At 40.2% G+C, this 27,740-nt stretch overlaps 2 protein-coding genes across 4 annotated transcripts in view; both read left to right on the top strand.

The window, feature by feature from the left end:
- ppp2r3a (protein phosphatase 2, regulatory subunit B'', alpha) overlaps window positions 1–23,862 on the top strand; it is a 63,953-nt gene extending 40,091 nt beyond the window's left edge. Inside the window, exons 1-12 of one of the 2 annotated variants that reach the window (XM_058057891.1) lie at window positions 8,431–10,753; window positions 12,284–12,589; window positions 12,648–12,751; window positions 12,830–12,932; window positions 13,029–13,103; window positions 13,622–13,865; window positions 20,199–20,247; window positions 20,332–20,421; window positions 20,503–20,678; window positions 20,764–20,882; window positions 21,400–21,506; window positions 21,599–23,862. In XM_058057891.1, the coding sequence (XP_057913874.1) occupies window positions 10,613–10,753; window positions 12,284–12,589; window positions 12,648–12,751; window positions 12,830–12,932; window positions 13,029–13,103; window positions 13,622–13,865; window positions 20,199–20,247; window positions 20,332–20,421; window positions 20,503–20,678; window positions 20,764–20,882; window positions 21,400–21,506; window positions 21,599–21,695 (1,611 nt within the window). In that variant the 5' untranslated portion in view covers window positions 8,431–10,612 and the 3' untranslated portion in view covers window positions 21,696–23,862. Of the gene's footprint in view, window positions 1–8,430; window positions 10,754–12,283; window positions 12,590–12,647; window positions 12,752–12,829; window positions 12,933–13,028; window positions 13,104–13,621; window positions 13,866–20,198; window positions 20,248–20,331; window positions 20,422–20,502; window positions 20,679–20,763; window positions 20,883–21,399; window positions 21,507–21,598 lie in introns of those variants that run through there. The other variant, XM_058057890.1, reaches the window with a different exon arrangement.
- Window positions 23,863–27,411: 3,549 nt separating this feature from the next.
- Window positions 27,412–27,740, top strand: part of fndc3ba (fibronectin type III domain containing 3Ba) — an 82,604-nt gene continuing 82,275 nt past the window's right edge. Inside the window, exon 1 of one of the 2 annotated variants that reach the window (XM_058057896.1) lies at window positions 27,412–27,578. The gene's annotated coding sequence lies outside the window, so the exon portion shown is untranslated. The remainder of the gene's footprint in view (window positions 27,579–27,740) is intronic. The other variant, XM_058057898.1, reaches the window with a different exon arrangement.

Here is a 27,740-nt window from a genome sequence, read left to right on the forward strand (position 1 = left end):
TGCCGTGCGGACGGCAACCCAATGGGAGGCGGTGCCCAGCAGGGGGGGCGGGTGACACGGAGAGGGAGCGCAGTGGTTGTTGGCACCGGTAGTGTAAACTGTATCGTTGCCCCCCTCCTCCTGGCAGATCGAGGTGTGAGGGCGACCTAAATCTGCCCGCCGCCCTGTACTACGGCATCCCGCTAACAGACTTGCTGTCGCCACAGTGCAAATGTGTGTGCCTTTTGTTGGGCGTACTGTATGTGTTATCATACATATGGAAATCTACTGACGCTAGATTTGGCGTATTTGTGCTAGTGACTCTTTAACTCCTGAGCACAAAGGTAGATCGGTAGAGAAACACGGCCACAATCAAGGAGAAGGCACGGGCGCCATGAGTTGGCCAACACGGCGGCATAGCTGTAGGATCTTTCAAAGCATTTGGGGGCCGCCACTAATGGGGTGTCCTAATGTTTTCACATGCCATCTTATGTCCAGCCCAAAGGGTGTGTTTGGAAAGTGACCCGGCGCTACTGTAGGTCACAGCTGACTTCCAGAATAGATCTCCGTCACCCAATATCAGCGGGACTCTCTGGGAATGATGCTAATATTCCTCTGGCTCAGTCGCACATAAAAGTGTCAGTCAAGCGTCAAACAAGGCTCCGACACAAGTGACAAAATACCGTCACGCTCTTAATAGGCAAGCGTGCCACCTTTCCCGATTTTCACCGCTTAAGTCCGACTAAGCTTGCGGCGATGTCATCATCACGGATGGCGTCCTCGTGTCTTCACGGGTGATGTTGCAGCTGACCGCGCTTAGCCGCACCTGTCAGATCCCACCCATTCATTTCCATGGCAACGCCATTTCAACCCCGGGCGGGGGTCCAACTCAGCAGGGAAGCGGCGTCGAAATGAATCTGCGCTGTCGTGCTCGCTGCTATTTCGGACGGGTTACGTTCTCGCTCGCTTACATCTTTTTATTTGCGATGTGGGATGTGACAGGACGGCTTGGAGATAAGGACTTTGACTTCTGTGCAGCTGGCAGGCCTCGTCGCCTGAGGTCAACTGCTCCTGCCGTGACCCCGAACGGGATAAGCGGAATAGAAAATGCACGGATGGACGGATGGATGGATATTTGAGAACGTACAGTACATACATTCCTGGCGCCATATTGGGTCAGTACATTTCAACACAGCCAATAGTGACATGATGTACACTCGAGGACTTGACAGTCTGATGGCTCACTTAAGCACTGAGGATTTTACATTATACAGTAGATGATTACATTAGATTATACAGTATATACTACATAGTTTTAGTAGTAGTATTCAATCTTTCTGTCTGGATTTTTATTCAATACAAACACAATGTTTTTATATTATTGTCATTATCAGTATTACTATTATTGCCTTACCTTTGGTTCTCCCGGTCCTGATAGCCGAAGGAAGTCAGTTTGAGCGTATTGAACAGTGACCCCTGTATGGAATGGTTTGATCCAAATACCCGTATTGGCATCATTGTTATCCAAGTACAGTACATGTGTATTTGTTTTAAGGCAGTCTGGGTAACAGCAGCTTGTTTGGTTTCTCTTGACCTTTTTCTTCCCTCGGCCGCTGAAAGAGAACTGTTGACAGCTTTGGAGGAAGGCCTACCGCTTTTTGGGAACACGGAAAAGGGATGAAAGGGAAGCTTATACAAAGTATGGCGATACGACGCTAATCACTGTCTGCCAGAGACAACAGCCAGAGGACTTTAGTTGGAGGTGGAAGGAGTTTTGCAGGGTGTCTGGGCTGGGGGGTTTCCAGCAGCGGTGCAGTTGTTGACTTTGCTTCAGCTTGGGAGAATGACATCATTCCTCGGCCGGCTCCGCAGGAAATAAGGTCACAGCTGGAACGCCGCCGGCCAAGTGGGGGAAGACGAAGGTGCTTGAACACCCTGATGAATGCGTGCTGTCCAAAAGCTCGCCAAGGCCACGAACAAGATTTCCCACAGCTCCTTCCAAGGTCCCAAACCTCTTAAAATACCTCATGTACTTCCTTGAACATATATACTATACTATACTATAGTACTACTAAGGAACAACACTTTAGAGTATCGCTCTCTGTACTGTTGTCCCTTGAGGAGAGTTTTGCATGAAAGCTATTACGCTCATTTTTCGGCCCTTTGTATTGACTTGTGGACTCCTATAGAGGAGCTACACACAATAACCAGCACAGAAAGCTTTCTAGATCTTCCACAATGTGTACCTTTTCCAGCTATATTTCTTTGGGTTTCGTGCTTTTTTTCATTTATTCTACCCAAGGACCGCCCCCAGGCACGGCTGCTGCACTGTGGTTGGTCACACTCCAGAGTGCTTAGAAAGACGTCCGGTGTTGTGCCACTTGTTGTGAACCCGACTTCATAGGAGTTGGTAGTGTGGCCATGACATGTTTTTGGGGGACTACCAGTGTTTAACTCAGGTAGAGCCACTGATTGAGATGGGAAAGGCTGTTAGCAACCATGTTGCCTGTATGCACACTCTATAGTGCTACACAGACAACCACTTTTGTTCCATGATTTACACAAAATAAACATTTAGGACAAATTGATAAATTCTTACTGACTGCTTGCTCTTCTGAGTGTCCCAACATTAACGTTACGGAACGTTAGAAAGGTGTTCAGCTAGTCCAGAATCTGGGCCAGTCCAGATGCATACTGGCCCATGTTCACAAACCAGTCCAGTGTGAAATGCTGTTGATAGATGAGAATGCGTTCCTTTTGCTGGTAGGGAATCAGGAACTCCAACCACTTGTGCCTGATGGTGGCGTCTTTGGGAATTGGACACAAATGTGGCTTTCCCTTACGAGCCATTGCTAGCAACGTAAACAGAGATGCAGAGCTTGGGGGAAGGCAGAGAGCATATCTGGCTTACAGCCACGCCCATATAAGGAAGTCCACTCTTCTGTGACATCACAAAGGAACAGTTTTGCAACGCCCTGTGGAAAGGAGCATTTTGAGCCATCCCAAACTTCTTAAGGACTCGCTTCCAAATGCGCAAACCTCATTATCTGCAACTTTGGCGTGGTTTAACACGAGACTACAACAAATAAAAGTGGAATAAGCATAATAGTTCCCCTTTAAGTTAAGCTCAGAACTTTGTCCTGGTTCTTGGAGGAGGTAATAATTGGAGCCAAATGCACACAGCAGCTTTCCACTATGGATCATACCACCCATAGTTGCTAAGTGTTTTGTACTGTAGTGCCTTTTTGCCACGTAGTCTTCCTATGCAGTACAGCGGTACAAGTCAATTGTGGGCACCCTGGGGGGCAGAGCAGCGTGGGCGCTTCATTGGAAGGCGATGTGCTGTGTACTTTTGACCTCTTGTAGAGTTTTTATGAAAAGAACCCAACACTGAACCACTTGGCTCTTGGCTCATAGTGACATCATCATGAGCCACTCCCCTGCACGCTGGGACGCCCTCCAAACGGCTGTTCCCACTTTAGTGTGAAGCTGGCGTTCTTTCTTCTTTTTTTTAAATCACCTTTTCATCTGGAAGGTTTTAACTCAGCTGGAGGCGCTGTGCTAGCGCTGCATCACCATGGCGACCACCAAAACATGTTTATGAGCACCATGAGGGGAGGCTGCTGTCCGTGGGGGTCGGGGAGGGGGGACTCTCCTCACCCCCCCAATGATAGTTGTGTAATGGCTTTGGAGGAGGAGATGGGACTCCCTCGCTAGAGTATCGGGTGGAGGGGTGGGGGGGGGGGGGGGGTTACTTTGAAGTGTGTCAGTTGTGTGACTATCAATTACAGATCTATTTTTTTATTTACAATTATTACATACAAATTTTATTAAAATGAATATGTTGCCAGTCGAGGTAGTAAAATACAACAAACTACAACAAAATGTATGTACTGTATGTACATGATGATAAAAAAAATGCTAGTAATTGTGTAAAATTAATTTCAAAATGTAAAAAAAAAGGATATATAAATATCAGGATCAAATACATAAATTGCAATTTAGTAAATGGTAATTTATTTTCATGCAGCTCAATTGTAAATAATGTTTAAAATTAATGTAAAATCACAAAAAAGAGATAAATAGTGATAATGATGTTGACACATTTCATGTATTTCATGTTTTTCATTATTTTTTAAAGCTAAATTCCAAAGAATATTTGGCCATTTGGCGATGATGGTGGTAGTAAAATACAATGACAACAGTATTTCTGTGCTCTTTCTATTTATTTAGTTTAACATGCCTATTTTTCTTACTAAACTAAAGAAATGTATTGTACAAAACCCATTCATTTATTTAGATAAAATATTTGTATATTTAAATAAATAAATGACATGTAATGTAATTGTATTATGTTATTCTCATTTATATTGTTTGTATCCAAGCTTTTTCTTAAAATCATTTGACTACTGTATGCTCACTTGTAAAATACCGTGTTGTCTCGGTTCCCAGCAGTCCGCTGCTGCCCTCTAGCGACGATCGGGTGCTATGCAAGCACATGTTGCTGGAAAGTGGTTTGGTGCCTGCAGCGCCATCTAGTGGATGGTGTGACACTTTTCACTTTCATTTCAATAATTGTATTGATTTGATTCAGTTTGATTAAATGACAAGATTAATTTGAATGGTATCATTAATATTTCTGGTAAAAGATGTATTTCATGGAATTTGTACAGTGTGTGTATATGTATGTATATGTAAATATTTGTATATTTTTTGTTTATTATTTTAATGTTGAAAATCTTTTTTCATATTATTGGACTAGAAAAAATATTATATTATAAATACTTCATATTTACAATTATTTTATTTTGTAGTTACTGTTTATAGGGCATTTTAATTACTAAGAAGGGAGACTAAAATTGTAAATCTTCCACTTTATATGGAATTTTTTGTTTGTTTCTTTTGGCTCATATATTGAATATAAGTTACATTTTGTAATCTACAATTTTACTTTAGTTTAATATGTATTTTCTATTTGTTTATTATATGAAATGAAATCTGGAATATTTATTATACAGAGCTAAATATTAAATACTTCAAGTCTATTTTTTTCACCTCTATTTTCTGACATTTTAATTTAGTAAGGAGAGAGTGAAACTAAGTTGAGCTTTGGTATAATGATATTAGATGTCATTTTCATACAATATTATTTTTAGATATGTAAAATGTTATCATCTATCATTTTACTTTTGTTCTGCAAGTGTTAAAAATATTTACAGCTGGGCACTTTCCACTTTACCGAGATAATTATATACATTTGAATATTATTTTAATTGATATATTCTGATATATTGAATATAAATAAATAAATTATTTTATAATTAATATATTTTATATATTTTTATATTGTATTTTGTTGTTGTTATTGTAACCATCAATGTTTTTGATGTGTTTATGGCCTACAAATGCACGAAAAGCCCAACCCTTGAAAAAGTATGGCGGTAGCGGAGCGTTTGAGGAGGCTGGGAAAGACGAGGTGTTAAATGAAGCGACGTGTTGACACATTGTCGCCCTTCCCAAATATCTGAGTCACGTGACCCGCTGATTGTTTACCGCCGTGTTGACCCGTACGTCTTTAACTGCCCACGTTCTGTTCTGGCTGCGAGGCTGCTCGCCGGCCAATCGGGTGGCGGTTGCCGTGGTAATGGCGAGTCGTTTGCACGCTTGTGGAGGAAGTGCGAGCGGGAATGCTGTGCTCCATTTCCTGCTGTTGTCATGGCTAACCCTCGGGTGGCATCCCCGGGGAAGGGGCCTCGCCACGGCGAAGGCGTGGACAATTGCCGGGTGGGCGTCTTAGTCTGTGGGGTTCCTGCGTGTCCTCCAGCTGCACGGAAAGCTTTTCTTTGCGGCCCCGACGTCTGAAGAAACCATCAGTCTGTCCTCCTTGTCCCGCGTGGGCCGTCAGTCTTTACGCTTCACGCTCCCATCCAAGACAAAATGAACTGAAATGGAAACACACAATGACTTCATGAGCTTCTTAGCTTTAGCATCAGGAGGGCACGGCCGTGTGGAGGCCTAAAAGATGGCCGACACGCTTGAACACAACCCGAACTCTGACACTGTTTGTGTTATTATGGGAAAATGTTTCAGAATCTGAACAAATGTCATGATGAGAAACGTGTGAGGAGCCACCTCGTGTGTGCCGGATGACATTTAAGATCCATGACGCCAACATGGATGTCACATTCCCATACGTGTCCTGGCGTACTGTACGTGAAGTCTGCCTAGCGCCTGAAGCAGAAATAAACGTGTGCTGTGTTTCTGCATGCTAGCGGATCCTTTTACACGCCGCACGCAGCCAATAGCTAGCCGGCCGGCCGGCCAGCAGGTGTCGAGGAAGTTGTTTTGTTCACGCCATTCAGCGTCTTCTCCAAGGCGTTCCCGGGCTCACGTTGGCACCGCTCAAAATGCCAGGATGAGGCGTTGTGGCGTGCATGTAACACTTGGCCAAAGGTCACTTGGTTGCAGGACAGCTGATTGCTCTAATCTTCCCGTTATGCATTCACTGGCCCGCCCACCTGTTCCTCTCCACGGCCGTGAGGTCACTTCGGGGACCAGGACAGGAAGTGCTGTCCTCAACGCACACCTGCTGTGCTCGCTCTTAATACTCAAAACCACCAAACCGCTTTTTCAATGCTCTTTTCACCAATTTACAAACCATTTCCCTCCTTGGCAATCATGTATATGTGTACTATATATGTATATATGTATATATATATATATATATATCAAATCAGAGAGAGACATTTTAAAACGCTCCAATAGTCGCCATCACACGGAAATAAGTGAACACACCAAGTGATCTGTGGTACGAGAGGAAGAAGAAGACTTGAAGGCCAGTCCCGTCGCTGAAACGCCATCAAAAACGTCAAAAAATGTCCCACACGTGTAAAATGTTAAAGACAGCAAATATGAACTCGAATGGCGAAAGACAAGTCATATCATAAAATAATAATGTGGAAAAATGTGAAAATAAAAATATGTATTTTTGTACATTTTTATTTGAAAATGAATCATTTATTTATTATTATTGTTGTTATGTTATTATTTATTACATTTTTATGTTTTTTTTCTATTTTGTAAATAATATTTTCTTACATTTCTATTCTATTTGTATTTATTAGGGCTGTCAAATGATGAAAAATTTTAATCTGATTAATCACATATGTTGAACTAATTAATCATGTTTAATCACCATGAACAACTATGTCACCAATCAACTCAGCTTGTTTGCATTTATTATTTATGAAGGTATCATTTTGTCATCATTGGAAGAATTTATAAAATATCTAAAAAGTAAAATTGTGCAAAGATGGACATGAAATGATGCATTTTTGTAATGTGGAGACGAGCTACGACCGTTAGCGTGTCCTAAAGCGTCATCCCCCAAAAGTTTTTTGAGAGGTTTTGCAAAAATCCGTCCATCCATTTTTTTTCACCATGTCCCCTCGGGGCCCCGTAGAAGCCAACCACTGTCGATAGTGAAAATTCTGAATGATATTATTTAGTACACAATATCATTCAGGTGTCAGAAGAAGTTCATGTGTGAATAAGAAGTAAACGACGGAACAATTAATCCTGCAGTAGTTTAACAGTTGCATCCTTTCCATTACAAAGGATTACTAATTTCCCCACTGACGGACGAATAAAGGCATATCTTAATCTTAATCTTAATCTCTTAATCACATGATTTGGTCCTAGATATAAAGTGTGGACGGCCTTGAACATGTCGCCATCTTAGCCGCTAGAGGGCGCCAGACTGTTTGTCAGTCAGTCAGTCAGCTTATGTCTTCTACTGTCTAACTCAGGGGTGTCAAACTCATTTCGCATCGTGGGCCACATACGGCCTAAGGAGATGTCAAGTGGGCCGGACCATTAAAATTATACCATACTCTGCTATAAATAACCAAAATATCATGTCTTTCCTTTGTTTTGGTGTAAAGAAGCACATTAGGAACATTAGGAAAATATTGAAATTTAATGAACTATCCTTTTACAAAACATTTTATGAAACACCTCATATTTCCTTAGACAAATGTGCAATTTACTTTTATCATTCACAAATATGCATTGCAACTGATCCCACTGATTGTACAAAGGCACACAACTTTAATTGGTACTGAAAAATATAGTAATGCACTTTAAGATTAAATGAGACTTTTAAAGAAAGGGATTTTTAAACCACTTCCACATACGCATATAAAATCTAAATGTAATCCCTGCGTACACCTTACAAACTAAGGAGAGTGATTTTAAATGTGTAATGAAGAAAGTGTTCGCCTGTCCTGTAAATCTGTAAACTTCATACATGAAACATACGTACACATACAATATATACTGAAAATTTATGGAGTTGTATGAACAGTAGAATTCCATCACACAACTTTTTTTGTTTTTATTTTTAAAGTTTTAACATTAAAGTGCACATTTTTTAAATCACCACAGTAAGGATTCATCTTCACAGAGCTGTATTCTTTCAATGCAAACAGTAAGCCGTCATATTTTTCGCTGTGATGAGTCTCGTAGTGGCGTCAAATATTATATTCCTTCAATACCGAAACTTGTTGCAAACACACCAAGCACAAAGGTTTTCCGTGCATGTCTGTAAATAAATAGGACGTGGTCCATTTTTCTTTGAAAATTCTACACTCCTTATCTACTTTTCTTCGTTTGGATAACGACATTTTGGCTAATGAGGGCGTAGCGGAGAGGTAGAGACCAAGGTATTAACAACGTCGTAACAAGCAGCAGATTTTCAGTCCGTCTCAGTGATGCGGCTTGTCTTCTACTCTGATGGAAAGAGTGCGCCCCTTAGCGGATAATCCATGAATTGCAGCGAATTAAAAATATGAATTCCATGTCTTTTATGCATTTTTTCCACTTTCAAATTATCCTGCGGGCCTGATCGAACCTCCTTGGGGGCCGGTTCCGGCCCGCGGGCCGTATGTTTGACACCCCTGGTCTAACTCAGCAAATCTTTCTTATTACTGAAAAACGCCGCCACGCTTATGTCGACATAAACGTCAGGGCCAAAGGGGTCGTTTCTATGAAAAATGTGTCCGTTTATGTCGACGCCTTGTCGTATTGCTAGCTCGATTGTTACGGCTAAGCACGGTGAATCCTGAGAATCTGATCTTCTCCTCAAGCTGTCCGCTTATGGAATGTTCACGCAGCTGTACTGCAGACTTGGAGTACTTTTATTTACATTTTACTACGCTTGCTGGAATTTAAAGGCTTTTAAATGGTCCAAACCTCCCGAGGGATCCCCCTTTCTTCCTCAATGTGCTACCTCTGAAACGTTAAGCACACTATTTGCTAAATAACATAAAAAATACACTCATGTGCCAGAATATTAGGAACACCTGCACATCTAATTAGATCCGCTAGATCCGCAGGGCTGTCCAAGCTTTTTCTGTGGGCTGCATAGTGAAAAATATATTTGATTATAATATATTATATTTTATAACATGTGCTAAGACGTTATATATACAGATGAAGAAAAAAAGTTTTGCAGTTTTTAAATGAAACGTTTTATTATCAAGGGAGAAAAAAAGTGAAAAAGTGATTTCAGAAGAGGAACATCATAACCAGAGTAAAATATGGTGGTGGTAGTGTGATGGTCTGGGGCTGTTTTGCTGCTTCAGGACCCGGAGGACTTGCTGTGATAAAGCAACTTGGGTTCTTCAGCAGGACCATGATCCAAAACACAGCAGCAAGTCCACCAAACCAAAGGAAGACTTTGGAGTGGTCTAGTCCAAGTCCTGACCTGGACCCTATGGAGACGCTGCGGCATGACCTTAAAAAGGCTTCATGCTGGGAAAGCTGGAAGAGACTCATTGCAAGTTATCACAAACGCTTGATTGCAGTTGTTGCTGCTAAGGGTGGCCCAACCAGTAATTAGCTTTAGGGGGTACATTTGACATTGATATGATGTGTTGCCATAATCTCAATAGGACAGATAGGAAACATGACTCAAGACTCTTCTCACCTCAGACTCGGTAGTTCCTGCACTCTAGCATATGCACATTTCCCCAATCAAGGCATATCTTATTTTATCTTATCTTATCTTATCTTATGATATTTCACATAAAACTTTGTGTGTTTTTTTGGACATCAAAATCCAACATCCGCTATGTTGAAGTTCCTGGAACAGGTGACCGTTTTCCTGGAAGATTCCTGATGGTCAGCACGTGCTGATTCATCATTCCATCCCAAAATGACTTCTGTGGAAATATTTCCTCTTGGCTGACTCCGCCCACTCACATGGAAGTGGCCTCGACAGCCGCCTGCCTGGTTTTTTTAGGGTTGGTTGCCGGTCTGTCCCCCCACCCCGCCCCCATCCTCTGTGTGTGCGTTGCTAGACTCGGGCCTGGCTCAGGTTTCTCAGCGGTCGGAGCCCATCTAGGCGCAGCAGGCACCAGAGAGACTGCACACGCTTTGCATGACGGGCTGCAGGGTTTTGTAGCCGGGGTAGAGGTCGGGACCGCACCTCCAGCGGACCATGCTCGGGTGGTCTTCAGGCCTCCACGGGAACTTACCACAAGTCAACCTGGAGGAGCGGAGACCATAAGCTCTCTGAGCGTTTGTCGGATATCTAACCGGGGGTGGTTTGTGCCCCCCCCCTCCCACAACCATGATGATCAAGGAGACGTCGCTGCGCCGGGACCCTGACTTAAGAGGCGAGCTGGCCTTTCTGGCCCGGGGTTGTGATTTTGTCCTGCCATCGCGATTCAAGAAACGACTGAAGTCTTTTCAACAGCAGCAACAGCAGCAGGTCAGTTGCCGAAACGGGCCGCATAGACGGGCCGCATAGACGGGCCGCATAGACGGGCCGCATAGACGGGCCGCATAGACGGGCCGCATAGACGGGCTGCATAGACGGGCCGCATAGACGGGCCGCATAGACCAGCTGCATAGACGGGCCGCATAGACCAGCTGCATAGACGGGCCGCATAGACCAGCTGCATAGACGGGCCGCATAGACCAGCTGCATAGACGGGCCGCATAGACCGGCTGCATAGACGGGCCGCATAGACGGGCCGCATAGACGGGCCGCATAGACCAGCTGCATAGACGGGCCGCATAGACGGGCCGCATAGACCAGCTGCATAGACGGGCCGCATAGACCAGCTGCATAGACGGGCCGCATAGACCAGCTGCATAGACGGGCCGCATAGACCAGCTGCATAGACGGGCCGCATAGACCAGCTGCATAGACGGGCCGCATAGACGGGCCGCATAGACGGGCCGCATAGACCAGCTGCATAGACGGGCCGCATAGACGGGCTGCATAGACGGGCTGCCAGACGCGGCCTCAAAAAATCATCTTTTCTGCATATTTTCCCTTCTCATGCGCTGAAACACGCCCGACCTCCGTGCCGACAAACTATTCCGAGCCGGATACCAACGAGGTATTAATAGGCCCGGGAGGCGCAGGAATAGAGTGATAGAATGAATGCTGAGAGGTTGGGGGGGGGGCACGGTGGGGGGGTCGGCTACAGCTGTCAGGCTCAATACTCCCGTGTATGTAAACGGGAAGAGGATACATCCACCCTGCACCCCGGGGCCTCATGGAGGAAGTTTTTGCTTGTCTCACCTTTGATGTTTGGATATTTAAACTCGACTCAATAAAACTCAAATAAAGTCAAAATAATCACTCCTGTGAGGACGCCTGACGGAGAAAGGTCACCTTGCCATGTTCATACGAAATCAGCTAGCTACATGCTAGTTACGCTTCAGGGCTGGAATAGTGGTGACAAACAGATTTAGAAAGTCATAATTCTCTAACGATGAAAATATTCCATTTTTAAATATCATATCCTACTTTGGGGAAACCGAGGTCGGGTCTGGAACCAATCAACGACAAGCCAGGGACTCGGTTCCCGTCACTTGAACAGCACTTTCCCACCTTCAACACAATCACAAGAGGACAGGGAATCGAACTGGCAACAATCAGGTTAGAAGGCGACCACTCTACCACCTGAGCCATGCCCCCCTTTCTGTGTAGCGCTGTCCCAAATCCATTGTTGTCATTGCATTACCATCACAATATTGGGGATTTAGGTCTGGGTTCTGGCTGGACCATTCTAAAAAACAACCATTGTTGTTTTGGGTGGTTTGGGCTCTTTGTCACGCTGACTGGTGACGTTTGTCTTTAGCTTTCCAGCTTTTGGACCCAAGTTGGTTGGCCTTCCTGGAAGGTCCCCCCGCCCCCTTGGCTAAAACCTGAGTTCCACCTCAACAATACGTCACTTGGTGTTCTTCTGGTTCTCTGGCCCTGATCGTCCCGCTTAATTCATTTCAGGTCCAGTCCAAACCGGAGAAGAAACCCGGTACGCCGCCCCCGGCCCCTTCACAGGCCCCCACTGTCCCCCACGGCCCCGCACAACGCTCACCAAGCCCGCCGCCCGCTCCGGTGGTCGTCACCCCTTCGTGTCCTCCTCCACCTCCTCCTACCGCCATCAACATTCCAAGGTTCTACTACCCCCGCGGGGTCCCCGTCGCCGGCCCAGACGCCAACCACGATGCCGCCATCGCCGTCGTGGAAGCGGCCTTCGCAGAGTTTGAGGAGGAGAAGGCCGATATTTACGAGATGAGCAAGATCGCCAAGGTGAGTCATTCGGGCGTGAGGGGTTGACGGTCCAATCACGTCTCTGGGTTTCTTCTAGGCGTGCGACTGCCCGCTCTACTGGAAGGCCCCCATGTTCTACGCGGCAGGCGGCGAGAGGACCGGCTTTGTCTCCGTCCACTCCTTCATCGCCACGTGGAGGAAGTGAGATCCGAACTTTGAAGTTGGATTCATGTTGGACTAGGAAACATGTGAACCATGTAAACATCTCCTCTCCCACAGGTTGCTGCACGGTTGCCATGACGACGCCTCCAGGTTTATTTACATGCTTGCCAAACCTGGCTGTCACTTCCTGGAGCAAGAAGACTTCATTCCTCTGCTTCAGGTGTCATCTTATTCTTATTATTATTCTTTATTATTATTATAATTATTATTATCATGAGCTGTTTTTTTTCAAACCTTTATTTGTTTGTTTGTTCAGGACATCGTGGATACGCATCCCGGACTCACCTTCCTGAAGGACGCACCTGAGTTTCATTCCCGCTACATCACAACGGTAAATCATGGTGAAATACTCTCCGCAGACTTTGGAAGTGTTCATTTGCATACAATATTAATATTTATTATTATTTATTCAGATTATTTATTATTATTACTATTATGTATTCATTATTATTTATTTTTTAATATAAACGATGCAAAACTGTGGTGAGACCAGCCATGTTGTTTGGTCTAGAGACAGGAAGCAGAGATGAGGATGCTGAGGTTGTCATTGGGAGTGACCAGGATGGATAGGATCAGGAAGGAGACATTCCATGTTTAGAGGCCTTGGAGATATGGAGTCCTTCAGGCCAGACTGAGATGTTTGGGACGTGTCCAGAGGAGAGATGGTCAATATATTGGTAGAAGGATGGTGCCAGGTAGGAGGTGTAGAGGAAGACCAAAGAGGAGGCTCATGATGTAATGTTGTCAAAAAAGCCAAAGAAAAAGCAAGAAAGGACAGCAGTTCCGTACATGGGAGGCGGCTAAGACGTGATCCTGGTGCTAAGATGTTCCCTCGCCGTGTGGGCCCAGGTTATCCAGCGGATATTCTACATGGTGAACCGCTCGTGGACGGGCCGTATCTCCATGACGGAGCTGCGACGGAGCAACTTCCTGGAGACGCTGGCCCTGCTGGAGGAGGAAGACGACATCAATCAGATCACCGACTACTTCTCCTACGAGCACTTCTACGTCATCTACTGCAAGTTCTGGGAGCTGGACACCGACCATGACCTCTACATCGACCACAAGGACCTGGCCCGCTACAACGACCACGGTAATAATCATCGCAGCTAGCTTGGATAATGCTACACAAATACTACACTACAATGTAGTCATTATATACCATTTGTACCATAATATCAACTATAATGTACTATATCATAAATGTAGTCATTATATACCATTTGTACCATAATATCAACTCTAATGTACTATATCATAAATGTAGTCATTATGTACCATTTGTACTATAATATCAACTATAATGTACTATATAATAAATGTAGTCATTATATACCATTTGTACTATAATATCAACTATAATGTACTATATAATAAATGTAGTCATTATATACCATTTGTACTATAATATCAACTATAATGTACTATATCATAAATGTAGTCATTATATACCATTTGTACTATAATATCAACTAGAATGTACTATATCATAAATGTAGTCATTATATACCATTTGTACTATAATATCAACTATAATGTACTATATAATAAATGTAGTCATTATATACCATTTGTACTATAATATCAACTATAATGTACTATATAATAAATGTAGTCATTATATACCATTTGTACTATAATATCAACTATAATGTACTATATAATAAATGTAGTCATTATATACCATTTGTACTATAATATCAACTATAATGTACTATATAATAAATGTAGTCATTATATACCATTTGTACTATAATATCAACTATAATGTACTATATAATAAATGTAGTCATTATATACCATTTGTACTATAATATCAACTATAATGTACTATATAATAAATGTAGTCATTGTATACCATTTGTACCACAATATCAACTATAATGTACTATATCATAAATGTAGTCATTATATACCATTTGTACTATAATATCAACTATAATGTACTATATAATAAATGTAGTCATTATGTACCATTTGTACTATAATATCAACTATAATGTACTATATAATAAATGTAGTCATTATATACCATTTGTACTATAATATCAACTATAATATACTATACAATAAATGTAGTCATTATATACCATTTGTACTATAATATCAACTATAATGTACTATATAATAAATGTAGTCATTATATACCATTTGTACTATAATATCAACTATAATGTACTATACAATAAATGTAGTCATTATATACCATTTGTACTATAATATCAACTATAATGTACTATATAATAAATGTAGTCATTATATACCATTTGTACTATAATATCAACTATAATGTACTATATAATAAATGTAGTCATTATGTACCATTTGTACTATAATATCAACTATAATGTACTATATCATAAATGTAGTCATTATGTACCATTTGTACTATAATATCAACTATAATGTACTATATCATAAATGTAGTCATTATGTACCATTTGTACTATAATATCAACTATAATGTACTATATAATAAATGTAGTCATTATATACCATTTGTACTATAATATCAACTATAATGTACTATATCATAAATGTAGTCATTATGTACCATTTGTACTATAATATCAACTATAATGTACTATATAATAAATGTAGTCATTATATACCATTTGTACTATAATATCAACTATAATGTACTATATCATAAATGTAGTCATTATATACCATTTGTACCACAATATCAACTATAATGTACTATATAATAAATGTAGTCATTATATACCATTTGTACTATAATATCAACTATAATGTACTATACAATAAATGTAGTCATTATATACCATTTGTACTATAATATCAACTATAATGTACTATATAATAAATGTAGTCATTATATACCATTTGTACTATAATATCAACTATAATGTACTATATAATAAATGTAGTCATTATGTACCATTTGTACTATAATATCAACTATAATGTACTATATAATAAATGTAGTCATTATATACCATTTGTACTATAATATCAACTATAATGTACTATATAATAAATGTAGTCATTATATACCATTTGTACTATAATATCAACTATAATGTACTATATAATAAATGTAGTCATTATATACCATTTGTACTATAATATCAACTATAATGTACTATATCATAAATGTAGTCATTATATACCATTTGTACTATAATATCAACTAGAATGTACTATATCATAAATGTAGTCATTATATACCATTTGTACTATAATATCAACTATAATGCACTATATAATAAATGTAGTCATTATATACCATTTGTACCACAATATCAACTATAATGTACTATATCATAAATGTAGTCATTATATACCATTTGTACTATAATATCAACTATAATGTACTATATAATAAATGTAGTCATTATATACCATTTGTACTATAATATCAACTATAATATACTATACAATAAATGTAGTCATTATATACCATTTGTACTATAATATCAACTATAATGTACTATATAATAAATGTAGTCATTATATACCATTTGTACTATAATATCAACTATAATGTACTATATAATAAATGTAGTCATTATATACCATTTGTACTATAATATCAACTATAATGTACTATATAATAAATGTAGTCATTATATACCATTTGTACCACAATATCAACTATAATGTACTATATCATAAATGTAGTCATTATATACCATTTGTACTATAATATCAACTATAATGTACTATATAATAAATGTAGTCATTATATACCATTTGTACCACAATATCAACTATAATGTACTATATAATAAATGTAGTCATTATATACCATTTGTACTATAATATCAACTATAATGTACTATATAATAAATGTAGTCATTATATACCATTTGTACTATAATATCAACTATAATGTACTATATAATAAATGTAGTCATTATATACCATTTGTACTATAATATCAACTATAATGTACTATATAATAAATGTAGTCATTATATACCATTTGTACCACAATATCAACTATAATGTACTATATAATAAATGTAGTCATTATATACCATTTGTACTATAATATCAACTATAATATACTATACAATAAATGTAGTCATTATATACCATTTGTACTATAATATCAACTATAATATACTATATAATAAATGTAGTCATTATATACCATTTGTACTATAATATCAACTATAATATACTATACAATAAATGTAGTCATTATATACCATTTGTACTATAATATCAACTATAATGTACTATATAATAAATGTAGTCATTATATACCATTTGTACTATAATATCAACTATAATGTACTATATCATAAATGTAGTCATTATATACCATTTGTACTATAATATCAACTATAATATACTATACAATAAATGTAGTCATTATATACCATTTGTACTATAATATCAACTATAATGTACTATATCATAAATGTAGTCATTATATACCATTTGTACTATAATATCAACTATAATGTACTATATCATAAATGTAGTCATTATATACCAGTTGTACTATAATATCAACTATAATGTACTATATAATAAATGTAGTCATTATATACCATTTGTACTATAATATCAACTATAATATACTATACAATAAATGTTGTCATTATATACCATTTGTACTATAATATCAACTATAATGTACTATATAATAAATGTAGTCATTATATACCATTTGTACCACAATATCAACTATAATGTACTATATAATAAATGTAGTCATTATATACCATTTGTACTATAATATCAACTATAATGTACTATATAATAAATGTAGTCATTATATACCATTTGTACCACAATATCAACTATAATGTACTATATCATAAATGTAGTCATTATATACCATTTGTACTATAATATCAACTATAATGTACTATATAATAAATGTAGTCATTATATACCATTTGTACTATAATATCAACTATAATGTACTATATCATAAATGTAGTCATTATATACCATTTGTACTATAATATCAACTATAATATACTATACAATAAATGTAGTCATTATATACCATTTGTACTATAATATCAACTATAATGTACTATATCATAAATGTAGTCATTATATACCATTTGTACTATAATATCAACTATAATGTACTATATCATAAATGTAGTCATTATATACCATTTGTACTATAATATCAACTATAATGTACTATATAATAAATGTAGTCATTATATACCATTTGTACTATAATATCAACTATAATATACTATACAATAAATGTTGTCATTATATACCATTTGTACTATAATATCAACTATAATGTACTATATAATAAATGTAGTCATTATATACCATTTGTACCACAATATCAACTATAATGTACTATATAATAAATGTAGTCATTATATACCATTTGTACTATAATATCAACTATAATGTACTATATAATAAATGTAGTCATTATATACCATTTGTACCACAATATCAACTATAATGTACTATATCATAAATGTAGTCATTATATACCATTTGTACTATAATATCAACTATAATGTACTATATAATAAATGTAGTCATTATGTACCATTTGTACTATAATATCAACTATAATGTACTATATAATAAATGTAGTCATTATATACCATTTGTACTATAATATCAACTATAATATACTATACAATAAATGTAGTCATTATATACCATTTGTACTATAATATCAACTATAATGTACTATATAATAAATGTAGTCATTATGTACCATTTGTACTATAATATCAACTATAATGTACTATATCATAAATGTAGTCATTATATACCATTTGTACTATAATATCAACTATAATGTACTATATAATAAATGTAGTCATTATATACCATTTGTACTATAATATCAACTATAATGTACTATATCATAAATGTAGTCATTATATACCATTTGTACTATAATATCAACTATAATGTACTATATAATAAATGTAGTCATTATATACCATTTGTACTATAATATCAACTATAATATACTATACAATAAATGTAGTCATTATATACCATTTGTACTATAATATCAACTATAATGTACTATATAATAAATGTAGTCATTATATACCATTTTTACTATAATATCAACTATAATGTACTATATAATAAATGTAGTCATTATATACCATTTTTACTATAATATCAACTATAATGTACTATATAATAAATGTAGTCATTATATACCATTTGTACTATAATATCAACTATAATGTACTATATAATAAATGTAGTCATTATGTACCATTTGTACCACAATATCAACTATAATGTACTATATCATAAATGTAGTCATTATATACCATTTGTACTATAATATCAACTATAATGTACTATATAATAAATGTAGTCATTATATACCATTTGTACTATAATATCAACTATAATGTACTATATAATAAATGTAGTCATTATGTACCATTTGTACTATAATATCAACTAGAATGTACTATATAATAAATGTAGTCATTATATACCATTTGTACTATAATATCAACTATAATGTACTATATAATAAATGTAGTCATTATATACCATTTGTACTATAATATCAACTATAATGTACTATATAATAAATGTAGTCATTATATACCATTTGTACTATAATATCAACTATAATGTACTATATAATAAATGTAGCCAAAAAAACAAAGAAAAAGCGAAAAAAAAACCTTTGATGCTTGCTGAACGGCGCTCCTGTGAATGCATTGATGTCACATGTGATGTTTTTCCAACTACCAAATGTTCTTTGACCCGAGTGGCCATTTTTCTAAATTCCTAAAAATGCGGGTCTAATTCTGAATGGTATGACCGCAACGGCATCCCACTGTATTTCACTGAAATCCACTTAGACTGCAGTCGTTGTCCTTCATGTACGCCTCAAAAAGTGTTGCAAAAAAGCCAAAGAAAAAGCAAAAAGCAGGTTCATTCATCGGGGTCTCATGAAGCATCCTGACATGGTGCGTGGAGGTTTTAGGGAATTTCACTAATTTCACTTCAGTGATGTTAAAGTCCGAAAAATGTGGGTGTAATTCTTAATGGTCAACCTCAACATCCTTTCAATGTGTTCCAATGCGGTCTACCTTTTTTTTTTTTTTTTTTTTGCATAAAAAGCCAAAGAACAAGCAGGAAAAGTTCAGTCTGGGCTCTAACTTTTGGTGCTCATCTGGTGAAGTATTCTGATGGTGGTTGAACTCCAAAGTTCTGTGTTACTTTGGAAGGGTTTCTTTCCCATACAATATAGGCCAAAATGTCACCCAAAAAGCCAAAGAAAAAGCACAAAACAGGTGAAAGGTATCTTCTAGTGCACGCCGAACGGTGCTCCTGTGGGGTACGCTGATGTCACGCATGAAGGTTTTGGGAACAACAAATGTAGTATGACTTTTATGGTATTTTTGTTAAATTCACAAATATGTGGGTCTAATTCTGAATGGTACGACCTGAAATGCAATTTTTCTTTCAGCGTCCTCAAACAGAATCATGGAGAGGTTGTTTTCCGGTGCTGTGACCCGGTAAGTGGAAACGCATACGCCTGCATGTTAAAAACACGCTGACATCACCTTGACGACCGCATGAAAATGCTCCACGGTTGCTAGGGGCAACGCTGTGCAGAGAGAAGGCCGCATGAGCTACGCCGAGTTTGTGTGGTTCCTCATCTCTGAGGAGGACAAGAAGAACCCCACCAGGTATGATACACACTTTAGTGATACACACGCGTACTGCTGTTTAGTACTTTATTCAAGTGTCTTTGGGTTTTTCTACTGCAGTATCGAATACTGGTTCCGCTGCATGGACAGAGACGGCGACGGCGTCCTGTCCATGTTTGAGTTGGAGTACTTCTACGAGGAGCAGTGTGAGCGAATGGAGCACATGGGCATCGAACCGCTGCCCTTCCAGGACCTGCTGTGCCAGATGCTAGACCTGGTCAAACCCGAGAGTCCAGGTCGGTCCCGACTGTTTCTTTCATTGCTGTCCGCACCGCCCGCTCGATGTTCACTCGATGTTCACTCCTTCCCCGTCTGCTTCAGGGAAAATAAGCCTGGGCGACTTGAAGCGCTGCCGGATGGCTCACATCTTCTTCGACACGTTCTTCAACCTGGAGAAGTACTTGGACCACGAACAGAGAGACCCCTTCGCTGTGCAGAAGGTGACAAACGTCCCTCACAAGAGGGCGTTCCTTGTTTGCGGTTAGCTTGGGTCGTATCCTACAGGACGCAATTTAGTCATGATGCATCCTTTTTAATAATGTTGGAGTAAATGCAGCTCAAAAAGCCAAAGAAAAAGCAAAAACCCAGGTAAAGGTAGTCCTCTGGTGCTTGCTGAACGGCGCTCCTGTGAGGTTCACTGACGTTCACTGGCGCTTGATGTTTTTGGAACTATGAATGCTATGAATGCTAGTTTGCTAATCTGTTTTTTTTTTTAATTTCCAGAAAACAAGGACTTACCATGTTTAATTTTGCTAATTAGCTAATGCTAATTTGCTAATATGCTTGTTAAAACCATTGAGGATCCACCTTATGCTAAAGAAAACACCGGAACCTTTGTGTTTGCTAACCAATTTCGGGGTTAAATTGTCCGCCATCAGTCCACTGTTAGCATTAGCAGCTAACATTAGCATCTGGTGCAACTTTGCACTTGATGACCGAGTGCTCGTGGTGTTGCAGGACCTGGATGGTGACGGTCCGGAGCCATCCGACTGGGACAAATACGCCTCGGAGGAGTACGAGATCCTGGTGGCGGAGGAGACGGCCAACGAGCAACTCCATGATGGGTACCACTAATGACCCCCCCCCCCCCCATTGTTGTTTAGTTACTTCTTTCTGGAACGTTGTGCGAGCTTGCTAACATGCGATTTGCTACCAGGTCCTTTGAGGACGACTATGACGTGGACGACCTTCAGGTCCCGGCAGAGATTGGGAATAAGATGGGAAAACTGGTCATTTCCGATCTGTCCGCATGAGATTCTAATTGAGGCGCCTTTTGGGGATGGATGCTTCCCAAATGGAACATAAAAACAATAAAGGATTCCGGCATCCGTTCGAGGACGAAAAGGATCGCTCAAACACAAAAAAAGCTCCACAGGGTTGAATGTAAAACCATTTTTTGTCCTAAAACTTTACGACAATCGTGCGCAGAGACAATCACAAGACCCAAGGAACGCAAAGGAACTTTAGTAAAAGCTCAAATGCCTTCGGGGGGCTTCGGTCTGCTTGGAAAGGCACCCCCCCCCCCCCCGTGGACACGTTTGCTCCTACAAGCCAAGCACCAAAACCAGCACACCCCATTCAGGTCTTGGTGCAGCATCATCTGGAAACTTCTACCGGCGCTGCGTGACGTGTTGGTGTGAAATATCAGCATCAAACTCTCTGGTAGAGTTGCCAGTTTCTATTCATAACGCAATAATGACCATATTTATCTTTAGAACCACTTATTGGAGAACAAAGCACCGTGGATCATTTATGCTAGCTAGACAACACAGTGGAACCTCCCTTTTTTACTCCAAGATCTCCCCACGGTTGATCCCATTGTTGGAATTATTCCTTCTTTTTGGTGAAGGATTTTTCACCAATTTCCCCGACTGGCAACACGCCGTTGTTTGTGTTTGTCCCTCAAATGCTAACAAGTGTGTGTCTCCACACTTGATCCACTTGGTGCATGCAGTCCACACGGTAACGCTGTCATAGATGCCTTCATCCCTTCCGTGGACGTAACACAACGTGGAGGACACAAACGTTAGCATCACTAGCATAGCCTTGTGATGCTAACGTGCGCAAAACATTTCTGGCACATTTGAACAGCAGCATCATGCTAAGTTCGTCTGTTCACTGACAAAAAACTAACTGGGGGATAGATAGCTTTTATTTTAAGATGTGTAGTGAAGCCTGCCTCTTTTATTTTAGCATTTTAACTGCAACGATGCTATGTTACGTTGCAAAATAGCCGTAATTTGCTGAAGAAAAACGGCCTCATCAAACTGAGGCTAACTGACGATTAGTTAGATTAGTGTGGTGCTTTTTTTTACATAACAGAGCTCCGGGCGCCATTTTCATTTTAAGATGTGTAGCAAAGCCTGGGGAAGGAGTTCTACCGAGCATTTGAGGCCTTCCTCTTCCAAAAGCGGCTTCGGGGAACACAGTACTTCAAAAGTCACTTTGGTATATTTGGGTTACATTTTAAGCGCCATACAAGCGTAAAAAGAAGCTAACCAGCAGCAATAAAGCACGATAAAGCTAGCAGCATAGGTGGACCCTGCTTTGGGCGGCTCGGCATGTTTATGTTCCTGTAATGGGGAGGTTCCACTGTTTTGCCAATGTGTTATATAAGTGTTATTTATTAGTTTTTTGTGTGTTTTTCTTCCACTTTTTAAAGATGATTGCATTTCACACTCAAGGGGGGGGGGGCACTTCCTTTGGTAGAACTGCACTTTCTTCATCCAGCCACAACCACCATAATCAGCATTTTGTTTATTAATAGTATTATTATCTCTATCTCTATCCACCATAAAGTGTCCAGGATGTGCGACAGCAACAAAAATGTTGTATTTGATGTCCGCAGGTGAACACAAATGATGTAAATATCCCTTTTATGGCCGTGCAAAGACCACAAAACCAATGATGGAGGAGATGGAGAGATAGCGTCGCTGAAAAAAAGAGAAATGCACGAGTGAGCTTGATTGACATGTGCATGTGTTTTGAAAAGGGACAGGAGTGTGTTGTTTTTTAGCCACGTAGCCGCTGTAAATGTGCCTGGCTGTCTTTTTATTATTAGAATAATAACAGCATAATAATAATAATAATAATAATAACTCATTGTACATGTTTTTCTATGACACTTTCTATCGGGGTGCCACTGTGTGGCTTGGGGGGGGTCAGTTAAATGATGTCCTGTGTGTGTGCGTGTGCGATTAAAGGGACTGTCCTGCCTAACCGACAATCACTCGGACACATTGTCACAAAAGAGGCTTTTATTTTGAAACCCCTGTGACAGAAAGTGAGCAGGCTTGAGTTTCCTGCCATTAATGCCGACTGTAAAAGCATGTTTGCTTGGATTTCTTTTTGTGTCCCCCATTTCTTCTTCACTGGCATCGAACGCTTTTGTCTGAAGCTTCCGATGTTTCAATAAAAATGTTTCTGATGATAAAAAAAGTCGCTCCTCAATTCGTGTGCTAATTGTGCGCCACATTGTTTATTGTTTAGGTTGTCAAATGAATATTATTTACTTTTGGCATCGTTCCTCCTCAAGTCACGGGTCCCAAAGTGTGGATGGAGCGACCCTGACGGACGACACAAGAGAAACGAACATGTGCTCACTTGCTAGGAGGAACATTCCATGGTCACGTCCACGGGAGGAAGTGGAGCTGCTGTTCCACGACACGCAGATAAACACCGTAAATGACATTTATATGGCGCCCCGATGGATTGGAGTCAAACGTTTTGGAAGACATTCCGGCATTCACGTTAATACATCCTCAACATGCTACATGCTATCATTAGACAAATGCTTTGTGGCTTGGTGGCGGCCATGTTTACCAACGTTGCTCCAATTTTCCACACATGTGCTTGTCAGCCCCCTGAAGGTGAGAACCAAATTTTGCAGCAATATGATCGATCGAACGCCCCAAAGTTTAAAAGCTGTTTTGCAGAGCTGTATGAGAAATTTCAATGCATTTGTCTTAATAGTTGAATAACAGCGCCACCGTGTGGTGTATTTGTTGGCAAAGTAATAGCACGGGCAAGACAGCCGTGGTGAACGTTATGACACGTTTTCACCCTCCAGCGTGCAGCCGTTCGGGGGTAGAAGAGTTGCACCACGGGGTGTCCTAACTTTTTCCCAACAGCGTACACACAAGCGAGGACTCGGGATGTAATTAAGTGGAAAACCGCAGCGGCCGTCCCTTTTCCCGCCTCCTCTGCGCTATAAAAATACAGACGGTACGCTATCATACGGCTGGATGGCTTCCACGGCTTGAAAGCGGTTCTGGTGGAGGGTCCGTGGGTCCGTGGGTCCGCGCCTGATTACAGGGACCAGGGTGCTTTAAAGCTGGAAAGTCAGCGAGGCAACTCGTGGTGGGAAGAGAAGAAGAGAGCAAAAGCAGCTGGCTTGGTGGTAAACATCTGGTGCTTGTTGAGGCTCGGCCCCTGACGTCCGAGAAGCCGAGATCTGCCACCCTCGCCGGTCTTTCCTCGCCCCCTCTTGGACCCCCTCACCAGTAGATCTTATCTCACGGTGCTGGCTGACTTGGACAACTCGGCTACGTCATCCCGGATTTGCCCCACATTGGCTTCCCGGCAGATTTCCAGCTGGTGTTTTGCTTCCTTATGTCCCCCAAATGTACACTTGGACTTCCGACCTCATGACGCTGTTGTTGTATGACGCTGTTGTTGTTGTTGTTGTTCCGGTGGAATCGGGTCGCGGGCCTTCCCTTCCCCGACTCATCTGCTTCCATTTATCTGCTGCTTCTTCTTTCAAGAGAGACCACTTTGTGAGCGCTGGTGGAAAAAGTTGGGAGAGATGGGCGCCCTTTTCGCTAACGTGAAGGCGCCAACGTCATGGATGAGTATTGCTAAGGCGTTGACGCTAACACAAAACTTCAGAACTTCTTCTCATGGTTTAACCAATGTGGACCTTGCAAACCAGCCGTGGATCTTTATTTGGCAGGAGCCAATCCCCAGCCATCAGCCAGTGCAGGTCAGATACTGGTCTCAGTCATGGTGGCACGTTATCAAAATTGTTGAAGGTTGAAGGTCTGGTGTGGTGTCTGCATGGTCCATGATGGTGATGAGAGACGTACTTTCCTACCCTCACTTAAGGTCACGAGTTCTGGGTAGTGACCAGAGGACCAGATTGTGGGTCCAAGCGTCCCTAATGAGTTTTCTCCATAGGCTGGCTGGGCTCTCCCTTAGAGATACGGTGACAAGTCATCTGGGAGACCCTTGGAGTAGAACTGCTGCTGAGGAGCCAGATGAGGTGGCTCAGGAATCTGGTCGGGATGCCTCCCTGGGGAGGTTTCAAGGAACGTCAGACCGGTAGGAAGACATCCAACCTCAAGGAAGATCCAGGAGAGACTAGTCTCTGAACTGGCATGGGAACGCCTCGGGATCCGCTGATAGGGAGATGGAAGTCCGAGGTTCTGTCGCTGCTTCCGTGACCCAACATTGGATCAGCGAACAAAGATGGATGGAACTAACCAATGACCCCGTTTACAATCATACCGACCTACTGACCAAGCGACCTTCCATCCACCCAACTGATTGACAGCCCTGCTTGCCATACCATTTAAACCAGTCACGTAACCAAGCAACTGCGCTAGAAACCTCCCACCAACCCACCAACCCACCCACCAACCCACTAACCCACCCACCCACCAACCAACCCACCACCCCACCAACCACTTCCTCATCAATGATCTCCAATCTTAGCTGCCCAAGAACGAGCTGTCTAGCCAGCTCCAAAGCAGAGTTCCCATTGAGCAGATCCACCTCTAACATGGAACCACGGGTCTGGTAGCCTCCCTCCAGCGTCCACCTACGTCCCTCTCACCACATGTTGGATTGCTGTCTGCCTCCATGTTCCTTTCTAAAACATTCCACATTCCTAGCTAGGCTGGCCGTGTTGTTCACGACCTGACTTTTATCAGCTGACAATGACTTTTCAATGAGGTGGTTTTTTCAGCGTCCTCCCCCTCATCCTCCCCCTCGTCCTCCCCCTCGTCCTCCTCCTCATCCTCCTCTTCTTCCCTTTGGGGCTTAGAATTACACGGGCGGCTGTTTGCTTCGAGCAGCCGCTGGAATGTTGCTTGTGTTTGCCAGAAGAGAAAATCTTCAAGTGCGGGGCAACGAGTCCATCTGGCCGAGCGTCCGTGGACTCGAACTAAAACTTACTACTCACATTAAAGAGAGACAGACGCGTACTAAAAAATTGTTCATATTTTTCCTTTTTAAAATGTATTTTATTCATATCATTTCCTTTGAATTGAATCAATAACATTCTAATCTAACCTAATATGTATTTAAACACACGATTTTTATACTCAAGTAAAAGTACAATTGCAGATTACAAAACTACAAATTGACAACAAACTACCAAGTTACAGTAAATGCAGTAAATGTAATTTGTAAGTCAAGTATAAATGTACACACAAAATACCTACTTAATATTATGTCATTTTAATGAACGTTTTATTACTATAACCGGTGCTGCATTCAAAGCTACTGGGAAATATCCAACTTCTAGTTGATGGTAAACAACGACTATAAGACTTCATAGTTACATTTTAATTATCTTATTAACTTTATCTTTAATTAAATCTTGACCACATTTCTAACAATGTAATATGACATATAAAATATATAAATCCATAAATATATAAAAAGAATAATGTTTATGTATTTGTAATAAAATCCTAACAGTATACAGTAGCCTGTACTGTATGTATTTATGGGACTACAAACCAGCGCTGCCTTCAAGATTACTGGGAAATACCCAAGTTCTGGTCGATGTTAGACGAATCCTTATGTTATCTTTATGTTACGTTTAGTCGTCGTGTCGTCTTTACGTGGATTTAAGTTCGATAGAGAACGGTTGGGAAAATAAAGGCCGAAATATTTACTTTCTCGTTTTGCGTTGCACTCCACTTGCCGGTATTACGGTAAAAAAGAGTTTAAAAGTGGGCGGGCTCTGGTCTTCCATGTGCGTCGCGTTTTGATTGACATGGCGGAGCCTCTCAGTCCGCGTCGCGCCGCGCCAGCAGACAGGCGAGCAGGCGAACTCCGAGCCTGGGAATAAAAAGCAAGATTCAAGAAGACGAAGCCGCTTGTCTGTTTGTCTCAACATTCGCAGCGAGGTGAGTCTTTTGTTTTGCTTCGTACGAGCTCCAATGGCGTCCGCGTCGTCAAAACTTTTATATAAGTGCGTGTGTGTGAGCCAGAGTGTGCGTGTGTGCGTGCGTGACTTCGGAGAGCTGACGCCGGCAGTCTGAGCCACTTGGCGTCAAGGAAAAAAACTT

This window comes from Doryrhamphus excisus, chromosome 19 (assembly GCF_030265055.1).
Source record: "Doryrhamphus excisus isolate RoL2022-K1 chromosome 19, RoL_Dexc_1.0, whole genome shotgun sequence".
NCBI lineage: Eukaryota > Metazoa > Chordata > Actinopteri > Syngnathiformes > Syngnathidae > Doryrhamphus > Doryrhamphus excisus.